At 41.3% G+C, this 23861-nt stretch overlaps 1 protein-coding gene and 1 non-coding gene across 11 annotated transcripts; both read left to right on the top strand.

Moving 5' to 3' along the window:
• The first annotated feature begins 13070 nt into the window (after nucleotides 1–13070).
• LOC110790043 (callose synthase 11) lies at nucleotides 13071–22490 on the top strand. 10 transcript variants are annotated; one of them, XR_008922992.1, is made up of 5 exons: nucleotides 13071–18668; nucleotides 19764–19879; nucleotides 20225–20438; nucleotides 21272–21373; nucleotides 22096–22490. XR_008922992.1 is itself a non-coding variant. In XM_021994782.2 (2 exons), the coding sequence occupies exon 1, from the start codon at nucleotides 13295–13297 to the stop codon at nucleotides 18638–18640; it is 5346 nt and encodes a 1781-aa protein (XP_021850474.2). In that variant the 5' UTR covers nucleotides 13071–13294; the 3' UTR covers nucleotides 18641–18668; nucleotides 19764–20041. The 10 variants fall into 10 exon arrangements, 1 of the variants encoding a protein (XP_021850474.2); XR_008922990.1 differs by having other exon boundaries at nucleotides 21201–21373; XR_008922988.1 differs by having other exon boundaries at nucleotides 21088–21373.
• LOC130464718 (small nucleolar RNA J33) lies at nucleotides 16290–16369 on the top strand. The gene has a single exon (XR_008925072.1). It is a non-coding gene; the product is annotated as a small nucleolar RNA J33 (small nucleolar RNA).
• Nucleotides 22491–23861: the final 1371 nt, after the last annotated feature.

Raw genomic sequence — 23861 nt, 5'->3', positions numbered from 1 at the left:
TTCTTTTTATTCAATCAAGTGTAATTGGATTTCCTGTGAGTATACACCCAATTGACTAGTAATACAGGAGTCGCCATTCAGTTTTTAACGACAATGAGAAAAACTGACAAAACCCGGTTATCGTGACATAAAGGGAGTGCAATTATGTTTGACCACGACGGCCGTAGGTTCCCTAGTGATCCCTGGTGTGGGGATCTCTCAATATACACCCGCAAGGTAGAGATTGAGGGTTCGGGGGACTGTAACTACCGAGAGGAGTACTTCGCTCGTCGATAACTCCAGAGGCAGGATATCCTTACTAGCTCAGCATAAATAATTGAAGGGACATGCGTTAACTATTAAACTAATCTGAGTTGATTTTAGCAATATGCAACATATAATACTAATTCGATCGTGATTATCTGATTTAAATAGCATTAAGGGACCTAGCATGATAATCCGATTTCCCAAAAATATTATATTTGTTAGGCGTGATAGAACAATCAGATTAGGTTAGTTTAACAGTTCATAAAAGGGTGAGGAAAGCAGTTAAATCATCGAAAAGGGACACATTACGACGCACCCTTGAGAGGTGTGTCACGGTTCTCAGAAAACTAACCACTTTGACTTTGCTATTTCTCCTTTTTATTTAACGAATCTCAATTATGGGACAGGATACGTTCTGTTCGATTTATGGATCGATTGCGACAGAACGCGTGAACAGTTTCGCAGCGAGAGGCTTAGGCTAAGGGTTGGAGTCAATACTCAGAATATAATTGTGTGTTGTTGTGTGTTCTTTCACGTCGAAATTAGGGGCCTATTTATAGGAAAGAGTTCGTGGAAAGATAGAATTGCAGAGTTCTAATCCACAAAGAATTAGGAAAAAACACGTACCCAGGTATTTTCAGCGCCCAGGCCTGGGCGCCGAAGATTTCGGCGCCCAGAGTCAGGCGTTGAAAATAGGGTTTGGGCAGTTTTCTTTAGTCAGATTCGGATTCCTAAAATCCGTAGAGTTTGAGATTAATTCAAGTCTTTTAGCGCGTATCAATTTTATGACGGAATGCGTCTGGGCCCGTTACGAACTCTAGGCTCGTTAGGATTTTAATTAATACGTAACTCTTATTTCTGAATCATATTAGGAATAGGATTCTCGCAGTTTTCTATCTCATTTAGGATTTATGTTGGAATGCAACACCTAATTCTGACAGGTTTCTTTCTTTTATGATTTGCCACTTTTAGAAGCTACCTTTTACGGCAGTTACTATTTTTAGCAGGTTTCCATAAATAGCAGGTTTCGGGTGAAATGAAATGGGGAATCGAGATTCGTTTATTTCATAGGAGATGCGTTGTCAAGTGGAGATTTACGTTTTCATCATCGAACCTTTCCCTTGCGGGAATGGGGACAAAAGTAGGTGTCTACAGTTAGCCCCCACTTTGACTGAGTCTTGGAGTAAGACGATGGTCAAAGTATTAGACGGAGTGCGTCACACAAGCCATGGTGTATGTGACCTGTTTTGCGAGGGTCTCACGAGCCCCCGAGTGATAACATTTGACTTAAGGGTCATCACTTGAAGTGTCGACATATCCCTCACGTGTCATTGGGATTTGTCAACTGATAGTATAGAAACTTCCTCACTTTGTCATTGGAAGGATCTAAAGGTGCGTAGAAACTCCCTCACTTTGTCATTGGGAGTAGCTACAGATGTTTTCGAAATTAAAGCTGTAAAGTGTAATTGGGTCTGGCCAAGCCCAATCACGAGGTAAAACGTTTTTAAAGATTATCATTTTCAGGGCTAGCTAAACGAGAAAACCCCCTTGTTTTTATAGGACGTAAAACGAAGGAAAATCCAGCACATCGTTCTTTTTTGGAAAAACGGAAAACGAATCCTTTAATTTTTGGAAAAAGGGAAAACCGAAAAAGGTTATCGCTGCAGCGACTAAAGACCTGCGCGGTTAGTGACGCAGACCCCGCCCGCTGAAGGTGGGCGAGCCTGTCCGCTGAGGGTGGACGCCCCGTCCGATAGAAGTGGACGAATCTGTTTTGATGTTTTGAAAATAAGGACCTACGCGGTTTGTGACGTAGACCCTGCCGGCTGAAGATGGCGAACCTGTCCGCTAAGGGTGGACACCCCGTCCGATAGAAGTGGACGAATCTATTTTGAAATTTATTTTGCTTTTTTGAAAATAAGGACCTACGTGGTTTGTGCCGTAGACCCCGCCGGCTGAAGATGGCGAGCCTATTTTAAATTTGAAGATTTTATTTCTTTCGAAAACTGAGGACCTGCGCGGCTAGTGACGCAGATCCCGCCCGCTGAGGGTGAGCGAGCCCTGTCCGCTGAGGGTGGACGTCCCTGAATTCGTTTTCTTTGGGAACTCGCGCGGTTTGTGACGCGATTCTTGCCTGACTGAAGATGGGCAAGTTCCTATTTCTTTGGTTCTTTGGATTTCTTTTGAGAATTTCTTTTCATTTATTCTTGCAGGAGCGAATTCTTTCAAGGGATGCTCGGATTTAGTTGCAACCTGAATGTGGGTTGACAACATGCTTAGACGGACCATTGTCTTGTGGTCATCATCCTTTATGGTTTTGAGTTAGTCCTTACGGCTCAATTTTGCCACTACCTGGGTCCTTGATTAGGGGACTATGTATAGGTATCAACGGCGACCTTTGTCTTGAGGTCGTAAACCGGTTTATTTTTTATTTTTTTTGAGACACGGGACTTCGTATAGCGTAGTCTGGGAATATTGTTTTTAACTTTGTATACTCTATATTTTCTTTCGAGCCCTCAAGCACTCGTGCTTGACGGTCATTTCTTGTCAAAGAGGTTCCCTGGGGATACGCATTCTGTAATGTCCTTGATCGTGTTTGGGATTGTGCTTGTAAGTGCGAGCGGTCTTTGTAGTGGCGTGCTACTCTTAACAAAGCCGTGAGGTGCGACTTCCAGTAAAGAAACCGGCAATTTTCGAGTCGAATGGATGCGGCAGGGCCCAATAGAAGTTAGGGCCTTTTTTTTGAGTCTGGGTTCATTTTCGGCGCCCAGGCCTGGGCGTTGAAATAATTCACGCCCAGGTGGGGCGTTGAAAGTGTTGTTTGGGCTGGTCTTTTGATGACACAGTTGGCCTCTTGTTCATTCGCTTATTTCACTTGGAAGTTCTATGTATTCTCTCTCTTTTTTTTTTTTTTTTTAGAACGTGATGATTTTCTTGAGAAGCCGTAGCCGATTGGTGGACTACGGTGCTTGTTGCTTTGGGGCGATTTATTTTAAGGAACTGTTGCTCTTAAGGCGTACAGTTATTGCAATAGTTGGGCGAGTCTATATGGCCCGAGGAACATACCTTGAGGCGTAAGACTTTGACCGCTCTTGTTGTTGTATATTTTTCCTTTTGAACGCGTTCGTGAATGTTCGATGCTCAGAATGATGATATGTATGTGCGAACGAGCGTTCATAGAATGGCCGTTGTGTGCGGTCCATTAGTCAGTTTGCTTGAATCATTTTTTTTTGAGCAATGACTGATTTCGAATAGTTTGCTTAGAAGCTTGATAGGGTTCAGGCCCATTCATGAAGTGGGCTCAAGCATCGTGCCCTTCTTGATCGTTCAAATACTTGCTTCGAGTTTTTTTTTTATTTTGCTATGTTCGTTTCGTAGCTTGGAGCCCCCAAGTATGCATGTTGGGATGCTTCCTTTTGGCGTACGATTTTTGTAGGTTCTTCCGAAAAAGATGCCCTGGGGTTCAGCTCGTGTAGGTGCGAGCTATCCCTTCCGTGGCAGGTAACGTTTTGCTACTTTTAATCCTTAATGTAGAAGTCGTGTGGCTTGCATTTTGAATCTGGGCGATAAGTAGTCTTTGCCTCTTTTACACATGTTCTTGGTTGTGCCCGCCTTAGCGCAATATGCCTTACTCTCCGTTTTTAGACTTGTACTGTGGGATGGTTAAACTTTATGGTGCGACGTAGGCTTGTGTGGCCTAACAACATGTATTAGAACATTTCTCCAGGTGTTTGGGATATCATTATTATTTTTTGCATTGGAGTACTTCATCACGCCTCGTTCAGGTGTTCGAACAAGTGTAGCACCTTCTGCGTGGGTTTGCACGGCTTATTACTTCGTTCGATGCGAGGATTCATAGGTGTTTCTTTCTTATTTTTATATCTGGGCAAAACTTGGCTAGCAGAAATATTCAGCGCCCAGGCTGGGGCGTTAAAGATATAGGCGCCCAGGCTGGGGCGTTAAAGATATAGGCGCCCAACACTGGGCGTTGAAAATGATTTCTTGGGCAGAACTTTGACAGTATTTTTTTCTTTCGCTTATGCTTTGGAACGATGTAGACTGTGTAACGGGCGCTTTAAAGGGCGAGCGTTATGTGCAGTGGTTTGATCGGAGTTTTGGTGACTCGCGATTTTCAGTTACCCTTGTTAGTGGGGTGACTTTATATATTCTAAGTAGTGCTTAGAATTTGGGAGGGGTTGTAGCCATTCTAAGGTTTGTTTTTCACAATTTAAAGCTTAAGATTGTGCCCCTATGATGTATGTATAGCATTAGCGTCGAGAATTTGCGATAAAATCGTCATTTCGAGCATTTTTAGAGTGTTTTTCTCAAGCCTCCAACTGTAGCTACGGGATTGGCTTGGTGCTATAATGCTTTGCATACGTCTTTATGCATTCATGGTGACATGGATCATGAATAGTTTTAACCAGACTCGTTTAGTGCGAGGTACGTTCGAGTAGTGACCTGCTACTTCTCTTGTAAATGTCGTATTATGCGACATCGCCATGGTCAAGGTAGTAACATGTGGAAGTGTGCCTTGACCAAAAGTTAGGTGCCTTTCTTTACCCATAATCATATTTGGAATCTTTTGACTCACTTGCAATATCGAGATAAACGCATACTTAGCTTAAACCAACGACACTTTATTAGGTTCGAAGAAGTCTTTTAAAAATCATTTGAAAATCATTTAAAATTCGAGTCCTACTGTGTACAATCCGAGGTGTCCTAAGTAGGTTGACTTATAGAAGGGTTCGTACAGGATTACATGAGTGAATCAAAATACTGTTACGATTTTTGAAATGCTGTCTAAGGATTTGCCGGAAGCCAGGGTGCAGGCGTCAAGATATACTTGTGCCCGTTTGGCATGTGCTTTAGGCTTTTAGGGCCATCTTTTCCAGAATTGCGAGAATATAAATCGTTTTCAAATTGACTTAGATTTACTTGGTGTATGTCTGCACAAAAGGTCAAGGTATACTTAGTTCTTTCCCTAGCTCTTTCATTTCACTTTTTAGCCCCCAGTTGCTGTTATGTCTTCCCATTAATGATGCTTTCAGATTTCGATTTTAGATGCCCGTGTCATATGTCTAAGTAGGGTGAGCCTTGGTTAAGTGCCAAGTCCTATTGACAATGTCTGGTTTTTTTTTCAAAGGAGATTCGCAAGCATTTGAATCACCATGAACGGGTGCCCTGAGCTTGAAGGAACGATGGGGCGACGCCGTAGAACAATCCTTTTATTGCAAGCTTACTGCCCTTATTACTTGTTGGCGATTATGACTGTGTCTTAGTGGTGAAAGAAGGTCTTTAAGCGAACGACTATGTCTAGTGGTGAAAGAAAGTCTTTAAGTGAGTTAGTTCGCTTTAGGGAGGGTCAAGTCGAATACTTTAGAGGTCATGGACGCTTGCGCTAGCCCCCATTCGATTGAGGCAAAGTGGTCTTTTGAGTCTTGGCTAAGTGCCTAGGAGTGTGGGTGCTCCTTCTGGCAAGGGTACGTGCCCTTATTATTTTTCGATGTGTGCTCATTAATTTTGGCATCTTAATGACTTGGATTCTTCTTTTGACTTAAATCTTTCTTTCGACTTGGGTTGCAAGTAATTAAATTTCAATAAGGGACTCTATTTCTTATTCTTGTTATTTCTATAGGCTTTAATATTGGTTGCAAATTGGTTGGACCGAATCATGGATTGCCTACGTATCCGCCTTAAATAAATTTAATTTGGAATTAGGTCTTGCGTAGTTCTTATCCTAGAAAATGGTTTTTTAGAATGCCGATTTTAAACAAGTACGTTCTGAGGTGGAAACATATTATTTGAAACGGTAGAATAAGTGAAGTTTATTATTATTTTAATCTGCTGCCTTGCCGTAAGCCAAAAATTTATTTTATATTTTTTTTGAGTACATGTATTTTCTTTTCATGTGTTTTTTTTTTGGTACGTATACCTGAATACGTGTTGTACCCCTCAAAGTGTTCGTTATTTTTCCGTGCATGTGCGGATAAAATGACGAGCACTTCTGGACAAATTTTTCAGCAAGCAGAGAGATTCGGCGCCCAGGCTTGGGCGCTAAAGATTTCGGCGCCCAGCTCTGGGCGCTAAAAATGGTTTCTGGGCGGATATTGGTTTTGTGCCAAATATTTGTGAATCTTTTTCGTGCGCTAAATGTTTTTTTCCTTTTTAAACGAATTTTTAAAGGTGCTTTGCAAAGTTTGCTTTTTTATTATTTTTTTTGTACTTTTCATTTGTTTACTTTTTTATTCGTGACTCAAGACGGTTTGAAAGATGGGTTGAATGAGATAGGATAATTTGTATAAGTAAGCACGAGGATTATATCTGCTAGGACTCATAATTTGCAGCCTCAAGCTAGTGTCATGAGCTTATATCAACCAAGGACAATGAGTAGCATGGGGACGGCTCAAGGGAATATCAACAGGATGCATTCAAACAAGTTATATGGTCATTATGCTAACGGTGGTGTAATAATGGGTTTGGGCTTTGGAAATAACGGGTATGACGCACGTGTCAATGGCCGTGCGTGGTTTGCAGTTGACAACAAGTTCAGGAACAAGAGTCGAGGTAATGGTTTCTTGGGTTATGGCGATGAGAACATGGATGGGTTAAATGAGCTGAACAGGGACCCCAGAGCGAAGGCGTCTAAGAGCATAAGGATCGGAAAGGGTAGACATCGTAGAATCTTATGATTTGGATTGGTTGACTCAATTCTTTTCCTTCGTTTACTTGGGTAAATTTCGCACTTTGGGAGGTACGGGCTAAGTATTTCATGGCTCGCTCTTTTCGCTCTCCCTTTTCTCTTTCTATTTTTTTTCCTTTTTGCATGGGATTTCTCCCCAACATTAATCCTTCAAAGTTTTTTTTTATTTGGGCTAAGAGGTAGATGGTTGTGGTCTTCGAGTCACGAGGCGAGACTGAGTGAGCCTCGTTTGGTAGGCCTATAGTGGACCTTTAAATTGTTTTACTTTGCAAGCGCATTTAGTCGTTTCTTAAAATGTGCAAATAGCGTAGATTCAAAATGTTATTTTTACCTTATTGAAACTTAACGAAAGAATTACATAGAAAATAATTTTTTGCTCCTTTTTAGATTCCAGTTTCTGGGATTTAATTGAAAGTTGTGATTTAGACTCGAACTTTCATTAATCTTTCTGATTATAACCCGTGTATGAATACAAGGAGGTGGCCTAGACTCAAAATAATGACATGGCGTAAGCCTATAACACTTGACCAAGCGACTCTCAGACTTAGGCTAATTGGACCATAACTTTCGTTGGTTGACACGTCAGATTTTATCCCTTGGGTGTTCATTTGTCATGCGCCATTTTGCTTAATGTTGGCAAGGTAGTTAATTGGGGAGATCGAATTTTTATTTTTGCAAGGCTAGAATCATTAGTGCGGCTTCTCTCTTAGTGTGTATTGCTTTACCCCAATGGTAGCCTTATGGCATGCCGATTTGGGTATTTTCATGGTTTGTCATGTTGCATTCATGGAAAATCTTTTAGTCCGTACTTAGGAGTATTTAAAGGAGCGAGTGGCTCGAGAGGACTATGATAGTCGTGACCCAATGTGATCATAAGCCTTGAGGCCATTAATTTTTTGCTAACGGTATTGACACCTTAGGTTCACTTTGGGGGTTGTGCGACTATGGGGGAATGATTTCCAGAATGTGACCGTTTTCATTTTGCAAATACTATAATATATTCTTTTTATTGGTGAGAGAGTATTGAGGCCGTGGATTCCTAGAAAGGGATGACAATTACATATGGGTGCTCATTGATTTAAATGTTAGGAAGGGAGACTCAATATGGTTTAACCTTTTAGCTTGCAGAACAACACCAAGTATTAGGACCGATTCTATGGATAAGACAACTAAGACTTAGGATTTAGATTGTATTTTGGCATAGCCTAGTCTAGACTCGGATTTATTTGAACATTCATTTTTTTCTTGAAAACTTTATTCGAACATTATTTTTTTAAATATTTTGCCCATGTGACATTCAAGGTCGTTTAATTAGCATGCTCGGTTTTTGTGCCGAGCATTGTCGTCGTAGGAGGCCTAACAACGACACAAAGAGTTATTTTTTTTTATTATTTTTTAGTCGCTTTTAGAGTCGAGTGCCTTTTCATACGCCCCTGCAGCAATTTTTACGAAAAGTTTTTTTTGCTACGTATATTTTTTCATGCGCGGGCACCGAGGCTGCTGTGCCTGACCAAAAGGCCAGGCGGCAACTTCAGCGCCCATCAGTGGGCGTGAGAAATTTTGGCGCCCAGCCAGGGGCGTTGAAAATGCGTCCTTGTCTGGTTCTCGTTTTCTGTTTGCGTATACTTTTGTTTTTGCGACTTTAGTTTTGCGTGCTTGCCTTATAACGTCCTTTACGCGTTGTGCAGCGTTTGTGGGATTCGTTACAGACCATCCCGAGCGTCGCTTATTTTTGTGGCGATCGTTCGGGCTTACGGAACACGTATTTTGGTACAACTCTTTGGCCAATTGGTTCATGAATGTTTGGGCAATTTTTAAGGTCGTTGGTTTTCTAGCATTATTTGTCTAGCATTATTCGTACGCACAATCATAACATAGTCACATAGTTCTCTACACATAACTACATTACAAACATGGATTTGTAAATTAAATATGTCACGTAGTTTATGATAGGCTTCTATGGGTAGTATTTGCGCCTGGCTTGGTACCGCTTCTATCGTAGATCCAACACATGCCCCGGTCGAGGTAGTGTCTTCAACAGACGAATTTCGCCCAAGAGGCCAACCTGCAAGTGCAAGCCAAGGGGGCATGCAAGCGAGAGAGACCTAATGAGCGAGCGATTGGGTTCGGGATAGGTGTACTACCTGCACAAGTACCGAGTGGGCAACATGTGCGGCGTATGCACCCCCCTATTGGCGAAAAAAGGTATCCTTAGTCCCAACTCCCGAGGGAGCCGAGATTCGTTATGCGGTTCTGCCCGTTCACATTAATATGCTGATTTTCAGGTCGTCCCAACTTGATGGGGAAATAAACGCGGGGTAGGATCGTTTCACCCTTCGGCTATTTTGATTACCTACAAGCACGAGTATTTCCTTCACTATCCCCAGTGGAGTCGCCACTGTGAGGGGGTCGAAAAAGCGCGAGGCTAATGCGTGACCTTGTCCCTCGTGGGTGTGACGATTCTTTTTATTCAATCAAGTGTAATTGGATTTCCTGTGAGTATACACCCAATTGACTAGTAATATAGGAGTCGCAAGGTAGAGATTGAGGGTTCGGGGGACTGTAACTACCGAGAGGAGTACTTCGCTCGTCGATAACTCCAGAGGCAGGATATCCTTACTAGCTCAGCATAAATAATTGAAGGGACATGCGTTAACTATTAAACTAATCTGAGTTGATTTTAGCAATATGCAACATATAATACTAATTCGATCGTGATTATCTGATTTAAATAGCATTAAGGGACCTAGCATGATAATCCGATTTCCCAAAAATATTATATTTGTTAGGCGTGATAGAACAATCAGATTAGGTTAGTTTAACAGTTCATAAAAAGGGTGAGGAAAGCAGTTAAATCATCGAAAAGGGACACATTACGACGCACCCTTGAGAGGTGCGTCACGGTTCTCAGAAAACTAACCACTTTGACTTTGCTATTTCTCCTTTTTATTTAACGAATCTCAATTATGGGACAGGATACGTTCTGTTCGATTTATGGATCGATTGCGACAGAACGCGTGAACAGTTTCGCAGCGAGAGGCTTAGGCTAAGGGTTGGAGTCAATACTCAGAATATAATTGTGTGTTGTTGTGTGTTCTTTCACGTCGAATTTAGGGGCCTATTTATAGGGAAGAGTTCGTGGAAAGATAGAATTGCATAGTTCTAATCCACAAAGAATTAGGAAAAAACACGTACCCAGGTATTTTCAGCGCCCAGGCCTGGGCGCCGAAGATTTCGGCGCCCAGAGTCAGGCGTTGAAAATAGGGTCTGGGCAGTTTTCTTTAGTCAGATTCGGATTCCTAAAATCCGTAGAGTTTGAGATTAATTCGAGTCTTTTAGCGCGTATCAATTTTATGACGGAATGCGTCTAGGCCCGTTACGAACTCTAGGCTCGTTAGGATTTTAATTAATACGTAACTCTTATTTCTGAATCATATTAGGAATAGGATTCTCGCAGTTTTCTATCTCATTTAGGATTTATGTTGGAATGCAACACCTAATTCTGACAGGTTTCTTTCTTTTATGATTTGCCACTTTTAGAAGCTACCTTTTACGGCAGTTACTATTTTTAGCAGGTTTCCATAAATAGCAGGTTTCGGGTGAAATGAAATGGGGAATCGAGATTCGTTTATTTCATAGGAGATGCGTTGTCAAGTGGAGATTTACGTTTTCATCATCGAACCTTTCCCTTGCGGGAATGGGGACAAAAGTAGGTGTCTACATAACCGGAAGGACTGACCTGTTAAGAGGAGTGTATGGAGAGTAGTTTCAAGAAGAGTCAGGGCGTATTAGGGCGTTGGGAAACGCTGCTTGCGGCGCTTGGCCGGCTAAAGGAACCGTCATCAACTGGGGGGATGCTCCGGGCGCCGAAGCGACCAGGTTGACAACAGGTTGGACGACTTGCTGAGAGAAGAGTTGGTCCCATGGCATTTGAGTCGCTGGCGTTGATCCTTGCAGCGGGAGCGTAACGGGCAGAGGCATTGACATGGTCACCATTGGGGGGGGCAACGGACGAGACACCGGAACGGAGGCGGGAGCCGTCACCATGGTGGATGTCGTCATGCCGACCTGAGGTGGGGTGACCCGGGCAGCCGTCGTGGCGACAACTGTTGCCGATGTCCCTGCAGAGGGTGGTCGAATTGGAGGTGGCGGAAGCCAACTCGGGTTAGAGCGGGGGGGATTTGGTAGCGGATTGAACTCGCGGATCTGTTCGAGGACAGGGCCCCCAGGCTCGTCAAAAGGTATATGGAGGGGATGGTCTGGAGCGGCGTCAAGATCCAAGCGGCGGTTTAACTCTGAGGTGTCTCGCCGGTACTGGAACCTGGATCCGGTGGCGATGGAGGCGGTGGACCTGACTTGAGAGTGCAATGCTTCATTCTCTTTCTGGAGGATGTTGATGCGCTGCTCCATGGCTTTGAAGCGACGAGTAATGTCGTCGGACGAGCTAGCATTTCCGGCCATGGTGATTGGAATGGTATTATCGAGTTGCTTTTGATTGTCAGCCCCACGGTGGGCGCCAAATTGTTTTGGGCAAATTCGACTTAGAGACGGACTTGCCTTGATGAAGGTGCTAACAATCGATCGAGCTAGATAATTGAGAATGGTGAGAGCAAGTTGTAATAGCATAAGATAATCGTAGGTTTATTGCCTAGAAATTATGTATGTAAAATAGACAAGACTAAGCCATTTTATAGGCATTTACAACAAGAGTTTAACGTTTATGCTTAATTGCTCATAATTAGATAATAAATGCGTAATGAAGGCCGGCTTCATCAAGGGTTTGTAACGTTCGTTTTGAGCCCAGCAGTTGGGAATACCGTTCGAATAATGCCACCTCGCGTCTTGTTGGCAGCCACGTATGTAATGCTTGCCACGTATGCCCATGTCACAAAGAGGGTATTTTCCCCCTAATAGACACCACACCGGATTTCTTCTTCCATCTTCCCCCAGTCATGGCGAAATGGGAAGCGCCGAAGAAACACAGAAAAGGGTAGAAAGAAAAGAAGCGAGAACAGAAAGAAAATTACCTCTCCGGAAGCGGAAAACGCCAATGAAACGAATGAAGTAAGGTCCCGAAGCAGATTCACAGTGAATTTGCAAAGATCTGAAGAAAACACCCGAAGAAACCGCCGGAATTCTTAAGAAATATGGAAAGCGTTTGAGCGAATAAAGTTTAAAACGAGGAAAGGGGTGCGGTATTTATAGGCCACGTTCTAAAAACCGCCCAACTTCTGCTCCTCAACACTTGTCATCAATTCGCGAATTCAAACCACCTCTTTTTCGAAAAAAAAGAGGGAACCTTTGGACTTTTGACAGCTGAAAACCCACCCATTTAGTTCTAAATGGACCGGGTCTGGGGGGCATGTTGTTTGGGCTCCCAATTGAATATCAATTGGGCCACTAAGTCCAAAGCCCAATGGCTCAAAACAACAACATCAAACCCACTACACTCCAAAAGGCTATTCAGCCATCAACCAAGGCCCATGGCCCAATAGCAATAAATGACCTATGGGCATTTATTATGCAAACACTATAAATAAGCCGCCAATGCTCACACCTCAAGGTACGTCCAATTTATTGCCTTAAGACTACTCTCTAGAGAACTTCTCTCTCTAGAACCCGAACATTGTTTTTACTTAGGCATCGGAGGAGCTTTCCCCGGAAACACTCCGAGACTAGTAACTTTGTCTCTGTGCAGGTGATTTTCAACACACTCGAAAGGGCCTTCATTAGAAGCCCATTGTTCTATCCACTTCAACACCGGAACAATGACTAAAACCGAAACTGACATGTATTGAAAAGGATGAAAGACCGGACACGACTGGTACCAAATTTAACCCGAACTCGATCCAGACCCAATACGGGTTTATGACCTGACTTGAGTAACCGAATCGAAAGCTCTAACAAGTAAGTAACGAGTCGATATGCGTTTATCCGGACGTTACATGGGGCAATATTTTCATTTAATTTTTGTTTCCAACGGTTAAATTGACAGAGATTGTTTCTACTTCTACGCTACAACCAACAACAGAACTCCCAATATTCGATTCTCTTTTCATCTTTTCCATTTTTTGAACATCTGTGGGAAAAAAAGTTAAAAGAATTAAAAAAAGAAAAAAAAACAGAAAAACATGAATACTACCTTCACTTTACTCAACACAAAACACACGACTGCTAACAGTCAATCTTTCGTCTCCCCCTCCACTTCCACTTCCCCCACTTTCTCTCTCCTCCATTTTCTCTCTCTTCCGCCATTAACACACTCACTTCAACTCCCTTTTCCAAACTATAACTGCAATTCCCCTCTTTCTCTGATGCAACTCTAAAATTCCACCCAAAAAAGCAATGAATCGCCGGCCAAGAGAGAACCCCGCGCGCGCGTTCCCAAACGCGCCGCCTCCTCAACCACCTTCTACAACCACATACCAACCATTCAACATAATCCCAATCCACGACCTCTTAATAGACCACCCATCAACGCGCTACCCCGAAGTACGCGCCGCCTCTTCAGCTCTACGCGCCGTCGAAGACCTCCGTAAACCCCCGTTCCACACGTGGTACAACCACTACGACCTCCTTGACTGGTTGGGTCTATTCTTCGGCTTCCAAAACGACAGCGTTCGGAATCAACGGGAGCACCTCGTCCTTCACTTGGCTAACTCTCAAATGCGGATGACCCCACCTCCTCAAAACGCCGCCGTTTTGGACTTCAACCTTGTGCGAAAGTTTCGGAAAAAGCTTCTGGGCAACTACTCCTCTTGGTGCTCGTATGTGGGGAAGAGGTCGCGGGTTCGATTCCACGCATTCAGAAAAGGTAACGATGAACTCCGGCGGGAGTTACTGTATGTATCTCTTTACTTGCTAATTTGGGGTGAGTCTGCTAATTTGAAGTTCATGCCTGAATGTATTTGTTATATTTTTCATCATATGGCTCATGAGCTTAACTTAATTCTTGATGACCGTGATGACCCGGAAACGGGTAGACCTTATTTGCCTATAATTAGTGGGGAGAATGCGTTTTTGAACCATGTTGTTAAACCACTTTACGACACGATTAAGGATGAGGTAGGGTTTAGTAAGGGTGGGAGGAAGCCACATTCCGCGTGGCGGAATTATGATGATTTGAATGAGTTTTTTTGGAGTAGGAAGTGTTTTAAGTCCCTTAAATGGCCTTTGGATTTGAGTAGTAAGTACTTTTCGACGGCCAGTAAAGGGACGAGGGTAGGGAAGACGGGGTTTGTGGAGCAACGGTCGTTTTGGAATGTGTTTCGGAGTTTTGATAGGTTGTGGGTGATGTTGGTGTTGTTCTTACATGCCATGGTTATTGTTGCCATGGAGGGGACCACGTGGCCGTGGGATGCATTAGGGAGGAAGCATGTTCAGGTGAAGTTGCTTACCGTTTTTATCACGTGGGCGGGGCTTAGGCTTATCCAGGCTGTCCTTGATGCAGGGACTCAGTATAGTTTGGTGACTCGAGAAAAGTGGTTGTTGGGTGCGAGGATGGTACTTAAAAGCATGGTGGCTGTGGCTTGGATTGTTGTGTTCTCTGTGTTCTATGCTAGGATTTGGAGTCAGAAGGATAGGGATCGCCGCCTTCGTGGGAGGTGGTCATTCGAAGCAGATCAAAGGATATTTATGTTTCTTAAGGCGGCTTTTGTGTTTGTCATCCCGGAATTGTTGGCATTGGTTCTTTTTGTTCTTCCGTGGATCAGGAACTTTGTAGAGGAGGTCAATTTTCCTTTGCTGTACATGGTAACATGGTGGTTTCATAGGCGAACGTTTGTGGGTCGTGGTGTGAGGGAAGGATTGTTCAACAACATTAAGTATTCTTCATTTTGGGTTATAGTTTTGGCTTCAAAATTTGCATTTAGCTATTTTCTTCAGATCAGGCCGTTGATAGCCCCGACAAGGGCCCTCTTGAGGATGACGGGCGTTCCGTATAACTGGCATGAGTTTTTCAGTAACACAAACCGAATAGCAGTTGTGTTGATGTGGCTTCCTGTTATTGTTATTTATCTTGTGGACATACAGATATGGTATTCTGTCTACTCCTCAATGGTTGGTGCATATGTTGGATTATTCTCGCATTTGGGTGAGATTAGGAACATTTGGCAGCTCAGGCTTAGGTTTCAGTTCTTCGCTAGTGCAATGCAGTTCAATCTCATGCCAGAGGAGCAGCTTCCCACTGTTCCGGTGATCAACATCGTGCACAAGCTTAGGGATGCAGTACAAAGGTTGAGGCTGCGTTATGGATTCGGTCAGCCCTACAAGAAGATAGAATCTAGCCAGGTGGAGGCAACACGCTTTGCGTTGTTATGGAATGAGATAATGAAATATATGAGGGAAGAAGATCTTCTTAGTGACCGGGAAGTGGAACTTCTGGAGCTTTCTCCTAATTGTTGGGATATCAGGGTTATTCGCTGGCCATGTATTCTACTGTGTAATGAGCTTCTTCTCTCTGTTAGTCAGGCGGAAGAGACGGCAAATAATCAAGACAGGTGGCTTTGGTATAAGGTATGCAAGAGTGAGTACAGACGGTGTGCAATCATAGAGGCCTATGATAGCATCAAATATTTGCTGCTTCATCAAGTTGTTAAGTATGGTACCGAAGAACATTCAATTGTTACTAGAGCTTTCCTCGAGATGGAACACTATATGGGGATTGAGAAGTTTACTGCATTCTATAAGTTGACTTTGCTACCGAAGATTCACAAGAAATTGGTAACTCTTACAGAGCTCCTGCTGAGTCCCCAAAAGGATACTAATGGAATAATAAATGTGTTGCAGGCGTTATATGAGCTTTGTGTTCGTGAATTCCCGAGAGTTAAGAGGACGGTGGATGACTTGAGGGCGGAAGGTTTGGCACTTCAAAATCCCGCCACAGATGCAGGATTTCTTTTTGAGAATGCTGTTGAACTTCCTGATGAGGAGGATGTGTTCTATTACAGACAGCTGCGTCGTTTGCATACGCTTATGACTTCTAGGGATTCTATGCACAATGTACCTGTAAATAAAGAGGCCAGAAGACGCATTGCCTTCTTCAGCAACTCTGTGTTCATGAACATGCCCCACGCTCCTCAGGTGGAGAAGATGATGGCCTTCAGTGTAATGACTCCTTACTATGATGAAGACGTAATTTACGGGACCAGCAAACTCCAAAGCCCGAACGAGGATGGCATTTCCATCTTGTTCTATCTGCAGAAAATTTATGAGGATGAATGGAATAATTTCATGGAGCGGATGAGGAGGGAAGGCTTAGAAGACGAGAGAGAAATTTGGACGACGAAGGTCAAGGAACTACGTCTTTGGGCGTCTTACCGAGGCCAGACTCTTTCTCGTACTGTGAGGGGGATGATGTATTATTATCATGCGCTCAAGATGCTCGCTTTTCTGGATTCAGCATCGGAAGTGGATATAAGGGCCGGAAGTCAACAAATTGCCTCACATGGTTCATTGACTCTGAGTAACAACTGGGATGGATTAGGCTCAATCAGAGTTCCATCTTCACGCAACCTTGGAAGAGCACCTAGTGGTATGAGTATCCTATACAAAGGCCATGAGTTTGGGACTGCTATGATGAAATTCACTTATGTGGTAACTTGTCAGGTATATGGGATCCACAAAATGGCAGGGGACTCGCGTGCTGAGGAGATCTTGTATTTAATGAAAAATAACGAGGCTCTTCGAGTTGCTTATGTTGACGAGGTACACCTGGGGAGGGATGAAGTGGAGTATTATTCGGTTCTTGTCAAGTATGATCAGCAGTTGCAGAGAGAAGTGGAGATATATAGAATCAAGCTGCCTGGTCCTGTGAAGTTGGGAGAAGGAAAACCCGAGAATCAGAATCACGCAATTATCTTTACTCGAGGTGATGCTCTTCAAGCAATTGACATGAATCAGGACAATTACTTTGAGGAAGCTCTTAAAATACGCAACCTCTTGGAAGAATTCAACATATACTATGGGATCAGGAAGCCAACCATTCTCGGAGTTAGAGAAAACATCTTCACAGGTTCTGTGTCCTCTCTTGCTTGGTTCATGTCTGCTCAGGAGACGAGTTTTGTCACTCTTGGTCAACGTGTTCTGGCAAATCCTCTCAAGGTGCGTATGCACTATGGTCACCCAGATGTGTTTGACAGATTTTGGTTTCTTACTCGTGGCGGAGTGAGCAAGGCTTCTAAATTGATAAACTTGAGTGAGGACATATTTGCTGGTTTCAACTGCACGCTTCGAGGTGGTAATATAACACATCACGAGTACATACAGGTGGGTAAAGGAAGGGATGTAGGGTTGAATCAGATTGCCATGTTTGAGGCTAAGGTTGCTAGTGGGAATGGGGAGCAAGTACTCAGCAGGGATGTGTATAGGTTGGGCCATCGGCTGGATTTCTTCCGAATGCTTTCAGTCTTCTATACCACAGTTGGTTTCTATTTCAATACAATGATGGTGGTGATTTCTGTCTATACCTTTTTGTGGGGCCGACTGTATCTTGCTCTTAGTGGTGTGGAGGATCATGCCGTTAGAAATAGCAGCAATAATGCAGCCCTAGGTGCTATTGTGAACCAGCAGTTTATCATTCAAATCGGCCTCTTCACTGCTCTCCCGATGATTGTAGAGAATTCTCTGGAGCATGGTTTTCTTCCAGCAATATGGGACTTCTTGAAAATGCAGTTGCAGCTAGCGTCCTTGTTTTACACCTTCTCATTGGGAACTAGATGCCATTATTTTGGCCGAACAATTCTTCATGGAGGTGCTAAATACCGACCTACTGGACGTGGTTTCGTTGTGGAGCATAAGAGTTTCTCGGAGAACTATAGACTTTATTCTCGAAGCCATTTTGTGAAGGCGATTGAGCTTGGGGTAATATTGATTGTTTATGCTTCTCACAGCCCACTGGCCACGAATACATTTGTATACATAGTCATGTCAATCTCTAGTTGGTTCCTTGTAGTTTCATGGATTATGGCGCCATTTGTTTTCAACCCATCTGGCTTTGATTGGTTGAAGACTGTGTATGACTTTGAAGATTTCACAACCTGGATATGGTACGGTAGTGGAGTATCCACTAAGGCAGAGAGGAGCTGGGAAACCTGGTGGTATGAAGAGCAGGAACATCTAAAAACTACTGGTTTATGGGGGAAGTTATTGGAGATCATATTAGACCTACGTTTCTTCTTTTTTCAGTATGGCATTGTATACCAGCTCCATATTTCTGGTGGCCATACCTCTATTGGCGTGTATTTGCTTTCTTGGCTCTACTTTTTTGGACTTGTTGCGATATGTGTAATCATAGCATTTGCTCGGGACAAGTATGGTGCTACAAAACATATCTACTTCAGGATGATTCAGTTCTCTGTCATATCTGTCACTGTATTGGTGATGATCATTCTATTTAGATTCACGAGGTTTCAAGTTCTCGATCTCCTGACTAGTTCTCTGGCATTCATCCCTACGGGCTGGGGCATTCTTTTAATTGCTCAGGTGCTCCGTCCCTTTCTGCAAACATCTATTGTCTGGGATACTGTGGTTTCCTTGGCTCGACTCTATGATTTAACATTTGGCATCATCGTTATGGCTCCCGTGGCTTTCTTGTCTTGGATGCCTGGATTCCAGTCAATGCAAACTAGGATCCTTTTCAATGAAGGTTTCAGCAGAGGCCTCCAAATTTCTCAACTTCTTACTGCCAAATGATGAATCACTTTTTTTAATGTGAATAGAGGTAATATTCTTCTTCTTACTGCCTAATTTTGTAGAATGGTTTTTTAGATAGGGGCCTGAGTTTTTTTAATGCAGATAGAGCTTAAAAAAAAAGAGTTTAGACCCATAAAATATAAGATTCCTTGATGCTTTCAAGCATAATGCAATAATGCCCTTGTGAAAGTATTTCAACGACGTTTTTGGCTATATTAGTAGATACTTTTCGAAATTTCAAACCGTTCCCTTTCTGTTAACGTCAGCATTTCATATAAAGCCATAAAGGTTATTATATTTCAAAAGTGTCACAACCCATGCTGAACTGAAATCTGTGGTGCCACCAAAATTTGATGTTATCAACATGCAGTCTTATTAGCTTATTAATACTTTTTTGTTAAAAAGGAGTGTTAATAGTTAAATCTTTTCTTTTTGATAAGAAATATTAATAGTTTAAACACTTGATAAACAGAATCTGCTATTTTATGAAGTCCTTTACTTTTCATCTTATTATATCTCAAGAGCTACTGAAACTATTTTTTAGTGAAGTTACGTGTCAACTGTCAAGTGCTAGGCAACCGCAAAAAAGTTACGTAGTATTAGATCCTTTCGGATCTTTTTCTTGATTAATGATAACTGCAGGTCTGCAGCACTGTCTGGAACTCTGAATTATGAAGCTCGGGGTTTTAAAATAGCAATTGTGCCCATATTAGGAAGATGGGAGGAACCCTTGAATCCGGACTAGCAATGACCCTAATCACATTAAATAATAATAATGGTTTCGAAACCACTAGTTATGCTTTTATTTTTATTTTTTGTCAGGGGTATATTCTTTCATGATGTTGGAAGCTAGTTAGCCAACGGCTACCCCCTGCCTATTATTAAACCTCATGACACCTTTTTGTATTTATTAAAATGTAATGTCATCCACTCTCAAATATTAGTGCCATACCAATTGAATATTTTATTGGTCATTACCTCTGAGATTTATAGTGTTTTTCTGTACGGAGTAATATGTGCATTACATTAGAAATACTGTATTGCTTTGGTATCCTTCATGTTACTTATCTAACTGGAATCTTTCCTATTATTGATTTTATTTATTGTTGTGTTTCTTTCTCAGATTTTGCACCATCGGAAGTGTATGGAAGTGAATGTAGATAGACATGCAATATGTTTCTTTGATTGAGGAAGCTGCTGTTTGTATCACTTGATTCACCCTTCACCGCGAACCTAAATGTGAGATGAAGGAAATTAAATTAATTTTAGTCAACTTTGTGAAGTAATATGCATCTTTTCTATTAGTATTATTTAATTTTTGTTTCACCCGTAAATAAAATATCAATTTCTGATATCATAATAGTCATTCTTAGGATGGATATTGCCTTGCACATCCTCTCATGCTGTAGTTTGTGGCCAATTTTTTGTATATCTAATCCACCTTTTCAAATTTTGAAGTCCAATAAAGGCACCAATATGACAGATAGAATTATTTGAATCGAAAGCACGTCTGAAATTGCAGCATTGAGTCTAAGCATCAAGTTGATGTACTCCGTATGAATTATGATTGTTATCAAAGTGCAGGAAGGAGGAAGTTATCTTAGAGCATCCAATTATGGCGTAACACTAAATTTCTGCATTACTATTTTCATGATTTTGTCAAACGACTGGCTGGATAGTATCAGTTCTTCGACAAGCAATATATCTCACAATCTCTCCTCAGTCTTTTTTGGACTAAATCTGGTTGCAAGTCCTATCTGAAGTCTGATTGTAATGCCTAAGGATAATTTATCGCCAGGTAGTTGTTTTAAGCGTTTAATTGCACTAGGAGTTTTGTTGTGTTATGTGCTGTGTTTTAGGTGTGTCCTCCTGTAGTAGTTTTTCTCACACACACACTACAAAAAGTGGAGCATTGCTAGATTTGTTGTAAATAATTTTAGGATTGTATCTATGCATTTGAAGAAGGAACTAGTCCTTCCGTTTGGAATTAGTGTAACATTATGATTATGATAAGATTTCACAAAAAAAAAAGGCTGTTGCGTTATTTCAATCCATTTGCTGGGATTTTCACGTCACTCTTCTCTGTTGCATTTCTTGTCTCTTGATTTCACAGTTTACTTTTGTTTTTCTGAACATGAGAGTTCCTGATTCAAGTTTGTAATGGACGTTGTGGTTATGGACTTATGGATTTGTTTCTCTGCAAAGGCAGGAATAGTATTTAATTGTCTTGCATGTTTGGGAAAGCAAGGGGATATAATTCAAATATTTTCCCAAACTTCAATCTTAACTATAAAATGTCTGCTTAGATTCTGGTAACGCCCTTTTATAGTGGCAACATATTAGATTCTTTTTGTTTCTTCTGTCATTCAGGTAAATCAGGTCTTCAGTGTTGTAACAGTGTTTCTGCAACTTTTACGCTTACAACTAATACACAGCAAGCCTTGCAGTAGTAGAAGTCATGTCCTATGTGGTTGTTTCAACGTGAAGTTCAATGATACAACTAAGAGTCTAAGAGTATAACAGTGCCTTACAGACTTACAGTAGTAAGGTCTATCTTTAGGTCATCAGTAGAAGTTATGTTCTATGTGGTTGTTTCGGCATGAAGTTCAGTGATACAATTGAGTATAATAGTGCATCAGAAAGTTCTTTCGGCTGTGGATGAAGCTGGGATTTGGAGAGTAGCGGATATCAATTGGCAACAAAGGTCTTCTTATAGTCTGCTCTAAAGACAGGGTAAGTATTCTTTTTTGTTTATAATTTGTTCCCATGTAACTTCCATGGGCTTTTGGCCACATGTTACTCAGACTTGGCTAGAAGTATCAGACACAGATTTGTGTCCAAGGGTCAGACAGCCAGCATTCTATGAAGCTTTTTCATGATTTTAGTCATAAATGAAGAATCTAAGTGTCATACGACTCATACTAATGTCTGAGTGTAGAGTATTCGAAACAGGTATTTGAGGTGAACAAAGAGTCGGATTATATGGATTAATAGGGTATTGCAGGAAAAAAGAAAATGTATGCAAATTAATTTTGATGTATTGTTCATTGTGTTGCCTGCTGTTATGGACAATCAAGTGGTCTCCATGATCAAATGTTGAGCATGGTAATACAGTGTTATATTGTTTTGCATTAGCTACCTTCCCAGTATACCTGATTCATATTTTGTGTGAAAGAGTTTTAAAAACTCGCAGCAAGATATTCGATCAGTTGTATTGTGTGGAGAGTGTAATGGAAATTCGGAACTGTAAGGATTTGTATCTGATATTGGATTTGTTAAGATTCATATCTACCACCAAATCATCACATATTATATGTATAGGTGTACAGACACTAGTCTTCTGCATTTAGCACATATTTGTGCCATTGCATTGGAATGAAGTTTGTTAATTTTGCTTCATATTTGGATTAGTTTTTTTGTTCTCTGAAACTCTGTTCTTAATCTCGTGAATGCAGAGAAATTCAAAACAACAGTCAGCTCAGTCGGTGTAGCTGCTTCAAAGTCGAACATATCTTGTGTTTCAGAAATCTAGTATTGATAGTCTGGAAAACCACCTCCGGAGAATGCAGATGAGTAGCCTATCAGGAAATGTTCAGCTGCTTACGTCTGAGCTGATAAACAGTGTTGACACCTGTTTGTTTGCTGATCTACGGCTCTACGTGAAATGTGTGATGCTTATAGACGAAATCCTCCCGGTGGATGCTACCTGAGATACTTTGAAACCATTTTTGTTACTTGATCAAACTATAGCGAGGTGCATTAAGTAAGATGCAAAACAAGTTAGTGTATTTTTAGCTATCTTATTTGCAACCATGTTTTATGGCAGTCATCCATTACGCACATTCATTCACATCTTTGTAGCAAGAGTGCTATTACTTTTGAGTAGTTTGGTGGCTATGTGAAAATACTGATAATATCCTTAAGAATTTAAATTTGTTGAAAAATAACATTTATAAAACGTTGGCTTATTGCTCGTATGGGGCAATTGTCATGGAAAAACAAGTCAATCAAGTGGCAAATGCATAATAAACAAGAAAAAATTGATAAAAAGCTAATGAAGTCAATGTCTCAGTTATGTTGGATGCAATCGGTAACATATTCGTTCCAAAATTTTAATAAAAGGAAACTTTACTAGGAGAATATCTGGCGGTAAAGGTAGACGAAGAAAATGTCGTAACGTTAGAGGGTAGTGGTGTAGAAGAGAAGACGATAGTGGGTTTTCTATTAGATGACAATGAGTAATTCATGGCAGTGGACGTGTAGGTTCCTTCGCATTTCTCGTAGGCAATGGTGGAATTTTTTACATAAATAATTTTTGCAAAGGTTAATGGTCCTAAATTTGAAGTTTGGATGTGATAGAAATTAAATAGTTGTTGATAAAGAATAAAAAGGACCGTTAAAATGTAAAAACAAAAATGGAGTAAATATGGTACTCCGCCGTTCCTTATTACACTTTTTGTTACTAATCGGGTACCCCAATAAACGTTTTATGTTTCACTTTATTTCTGTGTCGAGTCACATAATTCTTCTCGCTTTTCCAAAAATTTGTGAAAATACAATGAAGAAATAAAACATGATTGCTTTTCCCCTAACCATCCCGACATCCCTTAGTTTTTTTTTTTCATTAAACAACAATTAAATTTTTTACATTCCCAATACAAGCACACAACTATGACTGTTTTTTTTTATATATATTTGTCTTTTCGTAATATCTGTGTTATTCACCAAATATGTTGAACGGAATGAGAACAGAGGGAGTGTGAAATTAATATTATGAATTAGTAGTCCACACAGACCACATATGGTTACCAAACAAGGGACAAAGCAGATGTTAGTAAACTTTAATGGTACTAGGGTGAAATAAAGTATACCTAAAGTAGAAATACCCTAAGCAGAGGCGGATGCATAAAAGAAACTGAAGCAGTAATTAGTAGTTTGCATTAAATAAAAAATCAAGAACAACTAAACCACATGTGAACTTGTATCCCAATGGTTTATATGCCATTGGTTTAGTGGGACTATGGGAGGTCATGGGCTCAAGGACTATAAGTCACGGTCACATTTTAACTATTTATTTTTCTAATCATTATATTTTTTTTATTAACGCAATGTAAATTGAGCCGATGTCAAAAAGAAATTTCAATTTGCATGCTATTTTTTAATGAAGAACTAATTTTATTTTATTACATATTTCATATTAATAGTAATTAGAAAATGTCTA

This window comes from Spinacia oleracea, chromosome 6 (assembly GCF_020520425.1).
Source record: "Spinacia oleracea cultivar Varoflay chromosome 6, BTI_SOV_V1, whole genome shotgun sequence".
Classification (NCBI taxonomy): Eukaryota; Viridiplantae; Streptophyta; class Magnoliopsida; order Caryophyllales; family Amaranthaceae; genus Spinacia; species Spinacia oleracea.
This window is presented reverse-complemented; position numbering and strand designations above follow the sequence as displayed.